General features: G+C 40.2%; 1 protein-coding gene across 1 annotated transcript; it reads right to left on the reverse strand.

Annotated features, from left to right (window-relative positions):
• Window positions 1-1,762: 1,762 nt before the first annotated feature.
• Window positions 1,763-6,538, reverse strand: LOC124273737 (putative ankyrin repeat protein RF_0381). The gene is made up of 2 exons (XM_046709038.1): window positions 6,334-6,538; window positions 1,763-3,668 (listed from the first exon to the last, which is right to left on the reverse strand). Exons 1-2 carry the CDS (start codon window positions 6,413-6,415, stop codon window positions 2,458-2,460), a joined length of 1,293 nt encoding a protein of 430 aa, XP_046564994.1. The 5' UTR covers window positions 6,416-6,538; the 3' UTR covers window positions 1,763-2,457.
• Window positions 6,539-11,072: the final 4,534 nt, after the last annotated feature.

Consider the following 11,072-nt stretch of genomic DNA (forward strand, 5'->3'; position numbering starts at 1 on the left):
TGATGCTACAGAAAGGTTAGGGTATAGCCATTAATTTAATCAACCTATAGTTAAAGAAGCTTTATCCACTGACAGTTTTACAAATACCGTAACCTTTTCTATTATTTATGAAAGAATATGATGAAATGTGATTGGACTGATATTTTACCCAAAATAACTATTCCTCTCCTGCTGAAACTACACAATTAACTTACGTTTTGACCAAAAATAACAAGTATCTATACCAAGATGACATTTGCACATCAAGTATGCTTTAATTATGCATAATTAAGAAGAACCCGAGTGTCAAAGATTCAGACCTTTTTTGAATAATTCAGATTGCTAATTGTCAAAAACTGAAAAAGGCCACATTAGTAAGATTTTGGAATAATTTCTTTATGATTTTGAGTTTATTTTATTGAATAAACACTGTTAAATGCTTGCTCTATCAAATTATAAAGGTTATTTTTCGGAAAGAGTTTAGAATTTCATTTCAGACAAAATTAATTGGTAAAATACAGAGTGGTGCTTATTTTATGCACGGATGTATATTTGTAAGTTTTGACTTCAATCTAATCATTTTTATACGCTGTAAACGCTGGCACACAGAACGAAAGTCAAGACTTTACATTTATTTTTTACAAAGAAAACAATTGGAAAGGCATCTCGTTCATATTTACATGTACACACTTTGTGTAGACAAAAGTCAAGTTGACATGTCAGTGAACAGAGTACAAACAAATATGTCAAAGGGTAGTTACAAGGTACAAAAATATGTCAACGGGTAGTTAGAAAGTACAAACAATATGTCAAAGGTCGGGTTCAAAGACATACTGACACATTCCCGCCAGTGCATCAGCATTGCATATTTATGTGTACCTCGTAAAACAACCTTGAATGGGTTTTTTTAAATGAAAATAAGAGACCAAGGGGCATGGAGTCCGTATGGCTGAATATGAACACCAGTACCACCATCAGACACTAAACATGAACTTAAACATTTGGAGACATGTTTTGTAAACAACATGGTCACCCGAATTCACCACGTTATACCTCTTTGCATCAAGCTTTACGTTTGGTATATGATTAGTGCGGCTGAGTGAGTTTAGCTGTACGCCGCTTTTAGCAATATTCCACTAATATCACGGCGTTGAACACCAGAAATTAGCTTCACTCATTGTACACATGTGGGGAATCGAACCCGAGTCTTTGGCGTGACGAGCGAACGCTTTAACAACTAGGCTATCCCACCGGCCCTGGTATATAGTCCAGTCAAAATGTGACAAAACCTTTAAAAAATTGGTACAGAAATGAGTGTTTTCAACATGTGTTAAGCTATAACTAATGAGTACTAAAAAGTCATCCCTTGAAATATGATGCCGAGTCCTATCTTGGGGGATAAAAAGTTGAAAAATTGATATTTTCAGTGAAAAATATGATTACAGTTTATATTCACACTTGCACATAATCATCCCAGGTAACCTACATGGTGATTCTACGCATCTGATGCAGTGTAGTTTGTATTACTCATGTTTAATTTGCATTCACATGTAAACGTTCTTCGTTTGACAGACCAAATTACGAAGCAACAGGCAAAAATACTTCCCTAGTTTGTAAACCCTTAGGTTATAAAAAGGGTTATAAAAAGGGACATTCTAATAAATCTTTTCCGCAAATGTATGAAATGTATTTATGTACGCTGCTAGGTGATAGAAAAACTAATAAATTTATTATTATTCTATTTTACGACATGATAAGTACCCCAGTTATATCACGGTGTGGAAGGAAAGTCCAAGTTTTGGTGATAGCCAGGAGCACGGGTATGGAGCTGACACAAAAGCATGAAATGTGAAAGAAGCAAACAACTTCATTTGACCTTTTGGGTCATTAAACTATAGCTTAAAGAAAGCAAAACACAAACATCAAGTAGCAAAAAAACACACACAAGAACAACAACAGACAAAAAACTAAAAAATAAGATACAAAAGAACTTCATATCCTCATGAGAAGCTAATCATCTCACAATGTTGTCTTTTCTGTTTTCTCTGCACCGTTCCATCCGCACTTATCTTATTCACTCATCACTGATAGAACACTCAAGACATTCTCGGGCTCCCTACAGTCGCCATAACTTGAGTAGACAGAAAGGTCACCAGACTATCCAACATAAGCTTTACTCTACACAAGTTCCACATTTCCTACAATTTACTATAACACGGAATATTGAGGCTGATGATTACGTTTAAGAGGCGACATGTAAATTGTGTAGACAGTGCTTGGTACTCGTTCCTCAGCAACAAACACGCAACATTAGCGTTCCATTTAATGTGGGTCTGATACTCCTGCGGTCGCAGATTTAGGTTGACAAATTATCACATGGAGCTCGATTTATACGTACCTACCCACCGCCACATTTTTCAGCGACCTTAAACTTCGACTCTCTGGAAAAAACACTTCAGTGTTGGTAATGAGGATTTCTCAGTTCTTGACCTCATTGTGAAGGAGCAGTTCATGTAAATTATTTTGATGTGTACGTTTTGCAATCATGGAGGCTGTTTCGTCACGACCATTCCGTGCGTTGATATCAAGCTTATTCTGTGACAGAACAACCCGCACAATTTCCTCATTTCCTGTTTCACAGGATACATGCAGGATGTTGTTTCCGTCATCATCCAATTGTAATAGATCAGCATCTTGACCCAGCAGTAACCGAATCACTGCACTGTGTTTCCTCAATGCTGCCCATAACAGTGGCGTTCTCCCACGTCGTCCTTGACTGTTGATGTCCACCATATCCTGTGAGAGGACATGCTCCACCATGCCTACATGTCCTCCCATGCAAGCCACGTGTAGGATGTTGTTCCCCTTGTCATCCAGTAGTGATGCATCAGCTCTCTTTGCCACAAGCAGGTCAAACACACCTCTGTGTCTACCACGTGCTGCAAACATCAGAGGTGTTGCCCCATCCTTCCCCCTACTGTTGATGTCAACATTTGTCTGCGAGAGGACATGCTCCACCATCGCTACATGTCCTCCACGACACGCCACATGGAGTACATTGTTACCATCGTTATCTATGTGTGATATGTCACATCCATATCCGACAAGTATGTCAAACACCTGTTCATATCCTTGCTTTACTGCCTCCATCACTGCTGTCCTTCCATATCTGTCACTACTGTCGACGTCAATCTTTGAATCAGCGAGGACCTTCTCCACGATTACAGTGTGTCCTCCATGAGAGGCATAGTGAAGGATGTTGTCCCCATCATTATCCATAGACATATAGCCAGCCCCATTATCCAGCAGATACACAAATATGGTTTCCCTCCCGTGCCATGCTGCCCACATTAAGGAGGTTCTTCCGTCATTTCTTGTTCGGTTGATCAGGTAAGGTTTTTCTGTGACCGCATATTTTACAATGTCCATATTTCCCCCGACACTGGCCATGCTAAGAATGTGGTCACCACCACGGTCCGTTAGTGTCATATCAGCTCCTCGTTTGTGAAGATATTCAAAGACGTCATGGTGCCCTTTCAATGCAGCCAACATCAATGGTGTCAGTCCATACAAACCTCGGGTGTTGATGTCTATTTCATCACCATTCATGAGCTGTTTCACAGTATCGAGGTTCCCACCATCGCTGGCCATATGGAGCGGGGTGTCTTTAACTGGCCCTTGATGTAACCCTGTGTTGAAATTTGGATATTGTTCACTCTTTATGTGGACAGCTGATAACATGTCAGGTGATATTTAATGATGTTACAAAGGAAAGTAACTATGAGCTTAAGTTAATGCTCCTTCACACAATACTTCAGCGTTGTTATATCGCGGAATGTCAACTTAACGTGTCGGGAGGAAAGCCCATACACATTCCAGGCTGCGCCATTTTTATATTAGAATGTGGTGAATAGGAAATATCACATTAGACTTCACGATTAGGGGACGCAATTAGATCAAATGTCTTGCATGTTTTACCCTCAATAAAAAACGTATTTTTTTCCTTTTCGCCTTTCACAAATAACCATCAGCAGTGTTTGTTTGGTGGGTTTTTTTTAGCTTCTATCATCTCACGTATCCATGAGTCTCTTTGCTTGAGGACTGGGAGAATAGTATGAATACAGTTAATTGTGATTGCAGATGAACATTGCCATCAGTGTAAATGTTTATGAAAGGGGATGGGTGGGGGCGAGTTGAGGAAGGGCGGGTGTCAATGTTCACGAGTGAAATTTATACATTTGTCACATTTTCCGTAACATTCTGTTTATTACTCTTTCTCTTTCTTTACAAATTAATTTCTAGATATTGTTCCGGTCTCGTTACATGTTTCTCCAAGGTGGTTTGCTTTTCCGACGAACGTAACCTACCGTTCTATGACGACATTACATTACAAACGGGATTGTCAACAAAAAAGGAATATTTTTGAAACTCTCTCCCTTACAAACTCTTTTTTAAAACGGTAACAAAAGTGCGTTCAAAACAACATTGTGCGGGTGGTGAGGCTCACTGACTTGGTTTACACATGAATCGTATCCCATTAGCGTAGAACGAGCTTTATGCTGTTGTTCACTACATTGTCTAGTCCAGACTTAATTATTTACAGACTGCCGCCATATAGCTGGAATATTGCTGTGTTCGGCGTTAAACAACGAACAACAAACAAAACTTCATATATCAAAGATCAATTTATAAGTGAGTTCTGCTCTTACCTCTCACCAGTGGCATAATAAAAGATAACATGTGGCTTTAAATGATTTGTTTTTATCATAATTTCTTTTTGCGTGACGGGTACATATTATATTTCAACTGCCAATTATATATATATATATATATGGCACGTAATAAAACAGGAGAATTACAAAATGAGCTGTAATTCCCATGGCACGTGAAACACTTCTAACAGCGAGCTGACTGAAAAATAAACACAAGCAGCTGCTGATCGTACAATTGAATTGATTCAAGCAAAGACTCAGTGATTTGTAATCTCACCTGGATCTGAGCCGTTTGTATCTGAGAACAAAGAGTACATTGCGGAGTGTTGATGTGGTGCAATGGCTCCTGCACGAAAGCGCGATTTTTACGCCCAGTGGAACTTGGTTCGGAGGATAACCAATAAATTATTTTCCTCAACGATTGTGTCTTATATTTCTTTTGAACTGGGCCATTTAGTTCCATTCAGAAACTATGCTCAGTCAACAATCAAAGATCGTTTTAAGGCCAAACATTAATAAAAATAACACTCCACTGGGAGTCGGCTCGAATTGTTTCGTTTCGATTTCAAATCTACAAAGAACAGGTTTTCAAATGAACTTGGTTCAAGTACAAGGGAATACGGCAATATACATTGTAGAGTGGCATGACCGGTGCACATGGTTGTCTTGAAACCTTTCAAATTGATCTATGCTCTGCCAGGTCAATCTATGCTATTGTAGAAAATTCCAGAACACAAATGACACAAAAAGCAGCTACATAGCAACATTCACACTACTACTTACACAAACCTGCAATATATTCATCACAACAAGTTGTCATGAACTTCTTCTGAATCTTAGGTGAAACGATGTAACATAATTATACCTTGTTTGGTTTGACAAGTTACACTCAAAAAAGGACAATACAATGGTGACATACAGAAAAGCAGATTCATCTGCAAATGCCGATTCCAAACTATTTGAGGTGCCACGATATATTATAAGAATATATATTTTAATGAATCTAGAAATGGGGACATGGCGTTAGCTGCAGCTGTTACGCCTGATGAGACTCCATCCCTTGGAGCTGGAAGTTCATTTTTCAGCGCCTGAGTTTAAGGTTATCTTGCTAGCTCTAATGAAGAAAACCAGATTTGATATAGCTTGTCCCGTCTACAGGCAATCAAAACCGTAAACAAATGGTCTAAGATGAATGATTTATTGATGAAATGAAAGACCCACTCAGTGATTTATACTCTCACCTGTATCGTCCTGCTTTTTCGCACCTGAAAACATAGACGACATTACATTACAAACGGGATTGTCAACAGAAAAAGGAATATTTTTTGAAACTCTCGAAAAATGACTTGGTGCATTTCAGTATTTGTCCCTTACAAACTCTTATTTAAAACGGTAACAAAAGTGCGTTCAAAACAACATTGCGCGGGTGGTGAGGCTCACTGACTTGGTTTACACATGAATCGTATCCCATTAGCGTAGAACGAGCTTTATGCTGTTGTTCACTACATTGTCTAGTCCAGACTTAATTATTTACAGACTGCCGCCATATAGCTGGAATATTGCTGTGTTCGGCGTTAAACAACGAACAACAAACAAAACTTCATATATCACAGATCAATTTATAAGTGAGTTCTGCTCTTACCTCTCACCAGTGGTTGTCCCAGGCCATCTGAGAAGACATAATAAAAGATAACATGTGGCTTTAAATGATTTGTTTTTATCATAATTTCTTTTTGCGTGACGGGTACATATTATATTTCAACTGCCAATTATATATATATATATATGGCACGTAATAAAACAGGAGAATTACAAAATGAGCTGTAATTCCCATGGCACGTAAACACATAAGAGCAGCTGCTGATGGTACAAGAAGAATTGATGATTCAAGCAAAGACTCAGTGATTTGTAATCTCACCTGGATCTGAGCCGTTTGTATCTGAGAACAAAGAGTACATTGCGGAGTGTTGATGTGGTGCAATGGCTCCTGCACGAAAGCGCGATTTTTACGCCCAGTGGAACTTGGTTCGGAGGATAACCAATAAATTATTATCCTCAACGATTGTGTCTTATATTTCTTTTGAACTGGGCCATTTAGTTCCATTCAGAAACTATGCTCAGTCAACAATCAAAGATCGTTTTAAGGCCAAACATTAATAAAAATAACACTCCACTGGGAGTCGGCTCGAATTGTTTCGTTTTGATTTCAAATCTACAAAGAACAGGTTTTCAAATGAACTTGGTTCAGGTACAAGGGAATACGGCAATATACATTGTAGAGTGGCATGACAGGTGCACATGGTTGTCTTGAAACCTTTCAAATTGATCTATGCTCTGCCAGGTCAATCTATGCTATTGTAGAAAATTCCAGAACACAAATGACACAAAAAGCAGCTACATAGCAACATTCACACTACTACTTACACAAACCTGCAATATATTCATCACAACAAGTTGTCATGAACTTCTTCTGAATCTTAGGTGAAACGATGTAACATAATTATACCTTGTTTGGTTTGACAAGTTACACTCAAAAAAGGACAATACAATGGTGACATACAGAAAAGCAGATTCATCTGCAAATGCCGATTCCAAACTATTTGAGGTGCCACGATATATTATAAGAATATATATTTTAATGAATCTAGAAATGGGGACACGGCGTTAGCTGCAGCTGTTACGCCTGATGAGACTCCATCCCTTGGAGCTGGAAGTTCATTTTTCAGCGCCTGAGTTTAAGGTTATCTTGCTAGCTCTAATGAAGAAAACCAGATTTGATATAGCTTGTCCCCTCTACAGGCAATCAAAACCGTAAACAAATGGTCTAAGATGAATGATTTATTGATGAAATGAAAGACCCACTCAGTGATTTATACTCTCACCTGTATCGTCCTGCTTTTTCGCACCTGAAAACATAGAAAACAATGGACATGTGGTAATTGTGCTACTGAACAAAAACGCGATTTTTATTCCTGGTGGAAAATGTTTCGGATATAACCAAGTCTCATTATTCTCACCGCTGCGTCGTATATTTTATTTGAACTAATGTTTCTTCTGGATGGCTGATGGCTACGATTTACATACATTTAAAATGTTTACACTTAATTTAACCATACTTGACTGGTTCAGGCCTGGGCATAATAAAGCCGCACTCAACCATTCAACCACTCAACCAGAGCCGTAAAAACCATTCCATATATCAGACCCGTTTAAATCCGGGTAAGACTCGGTCTTCAACAACCCAGGCTTGTTGTGAGATGACTAACCGGATTGGGTTGTCAGATTCGTTGACTTGGTTACTTAGTTGACACATGTCATCGTATCCCAGTAGCGTAGATTGATGCTCGTCTTGTTGTTCACTGCATTGTCCAGTTCAGACAAAACACACGAATCTCCTATTGAAAACGGACGAACCCATAGCGCATAACATTCGCTAGCTTAAGCAAACTTATAGCAAAACTCTCCAAATTTAAGCATAACTTAAGCAAATTTCCGCATGTTCTAAATTTTCGTTGTGTGTACCTTGACTTTCCTATCGTTGTGTTTCGCGTGGGTTGGAGTTTATGTTATTAGATTTAAGAATCGTTTGCTACATTATAAGATGGAGTGCAATGAACTGCTCGAGCAAATAATATACGCAGATAATAATAAAAATGACAACAAGCGGCAGAGACTGGTGGCGCTGGTGATCGACAGCAAAGCCAAACAATACTTCGGTGGAGACCCTGCAAAATTCACAAAATTTCTGCCGAAGATATCGACAAGCTGTACGTGAGATACGAAGCCACAGTCGGTGCTGAAATTACGAAAACCATAGGATCAATATATGTCGGCATCGCGTCATACTTCCTGCCCACTCTGCTGGAACATCACCTGTACATGTGCAAAGACCTCGAGAAAGATCCGTTCATTGACCACGCTTTGAGCTCCATCAGCTGCGAAATGTTCCACCAGTACGGTATGCTACTGGCTCCTCTGACCACGGTGATCATCACGGCGAAACATTGCATTTAAAGAAAAATATAATAATTACAATATGATACAAGATGCCATCGTTCCAGATCAGCAACAACCGACGGAGGCGGATCAGCAATCACAACCAGTGATTAATACCGTAACAAGAAAAAGGAATCCCCAAAAAGAAGCCATTGGTCGCAAAGGCTGGTAAGCTAAAAAGCAGGAAAAAAAATCTTCGTCAATGGACCCCATACGCCATAGCACTGGCATGCATCACTGTCATCACTGCATTGCTGCACAAATTCAAACCGGAAGCGGCACCGGCACCAGCAGCACCGCAATTTAGAAGTAAACCCTCATATCATGTTAGAAGTTTTTTTGAAAATTTATTTTTTATCCTATATACAACGATGTCGACCCCTAATGGAAAAAACATTCGTCAACGATATGTATCACGCCGCAGTGATCAGCAGACTGACCATAGGCTATGCTCAATTGAGCAAAACCAAACAACCTGCAACCAAATTTGATTTCAAGACGTAGGCATGCTCATATTCGACTTGGGACTGGCGATGGCCACTAAAGGCATGCTCGTCAAGCAAGGCATCATTCCGGAAAACATATTGAAATAAAAACAATTTTATTGATCGCGATGATGGTCGGCGGGGCATTAGTCAACGCCCTGGCATTTACCTTTTTTCCAAATTACAAATTACAAGCGAAAATCACAGCGTTCGAACATTCAAGAACGTCGACGACGCCATGCAGGAATACTACACATGCTCACCAGCAAACGGCTCAAACGTCTAGGCAATGAACCCACGCTATCTCAGTATTACACAAGATTAGTCAATGCCCTGGCATTTTCCGGCAACAATTACCTTTTTTCCAAATTACAAACGTCGAACGTGGCCAAAATCGAAGCGGAACGGAAACGTCACGATTTGGCCGTGGAGCCACACTGCAGGCAGCATAAGACGAGTATGAAAAAACACGCATGTAGAGAATCGATTTCATCCAAGACCAACTCACGTGTGAAAACCACACCATTCGAACGTACAAGAACGTCGACGACGCCATGCAAGAATACTACCTGCTCACCAGCAAACGGCTCGAACGTCTAGGCAATGAACCCACGCTATCTCAGTATTACACGCCTTCCCCGGATCAGAAAGACCGGGAGCTGATCTTTGTCGTGCTCGGTTTAGCCCCAATCGTATTCATGACCAACAATTAGACTAAAACATATTTATGTGTATATAAAGATGGGACGTCGTGCAGCGTATCATTGTCAGTACTTGCTTCTCGAAAAAAACGAAACCTGCGGCAGGAAATGCACCACCGAAAATTGCGGCATACACATGATACACATGTCCATTTCTTCAACTATACGTGCGAAGTGTGCGGCATAAGCATAAAATGTCATTATCGTCATTGCAAAGCCCACAGAGTGGACGTGGTCCGAGGTCATCTCATCTACTTGACAAAAAGAGATTATCTCAGCGAATGTAACTGACTACTCAGAATTTTTTTTTTTTTTAAATCAATCAATTAGAGATATGATTTCGCATCTGAATATAATTATATATTTTGGAAAAAGTTTTCACACATTGATATAGCGACAGTGATTACCCTTCGAGCATTGAAAACGATGGCAAAAGAACGCGGCGTGGTTGGTTACTCCCGATTGAAGAAAGACCAGCTTTTGAGGTTACTCGACATTCAAGACATCAAGCCTCCTCCCAATGTCAAAGAGCTCAAACTCCATGCAAAGGACCGTGGGTTGAGAGGTTATCCCAGCCTGAGGAAAGCTGAGCTGATGGAACTGCTAGAGGAACAAAAACTCGTCGAACTACAGTTCGTGCCGACGGATGCGGAAGGTAAGTATCTGAGAGGCTGGCAGATGACCGTCGGCAAACCCATGGACGTCAAGAACATTTAACCGCTGATCGGCGACAAAGTTGATGAGGAACTGAACGACCTGGAAAGCCTCAAATTTAAAATCACGGCGAGAATGTCCCTCTACAAACAGAAGACGTCCAAGACCACCGAGCACGTCCAGCCCTACTTCATGGGCAAACAAGAAGTTGCGACCCAACCCCAGCCCATTGACGCGTCCATCGATGCCTCGTTGCAAAAAATACGAGAATCCCTTGAACACTTCACACACAGGGGTTCCGGGTGGGTCTTGGACAGCATCGAATCCGTCTATCAGACATAGCCAAGTACAAATGGTGTACGATTTCTACTACAACGAGCTCAAGAAGCAGTATGGTGACCAGTGCGAAATGCTGTACATGGACACGGATTCCCTGCTGATTGAAATTCTCACCAAAGACAGTATAAGGACATGGCGAAACATATGCACCTTTACAACACCAGTGACTATCTGAAAGACAACCCGAACCACAGCCATGACAACAA

Source organism: Haliotis rubra, unplaced genomic scaffold (genome assembly GCF_003918875.1).
Source record: "Haliotis rubra isolate DU_JTF1 unplaced genomic scaffold, ASM391887v1 Scf1834, whole genome shotgun sequence".
NCBI lineage: Eukaryota > Metazoa > Mollusca > Gastropoda > Lepetellida > Haliotidae > Haliotis > Haliotis rubra.

Excerpts from the sequence above, each read along its gene's own strand:
- LOC124273737 (XM_046709038.1), bottom strand. The coding sequence starts at position 6,415 with ATGATAAAAACAAATCATTTAAAGCCACATGTTATCTTTTATTATGTC. Across the intron at positions 3,669-6,333 it reads GGGACAACCACTGGTGAGAG|GGTTACATCAAGGGCCAGTT; the intron begins GTAAGAGCAGAA and ends ATTTCAACACAG.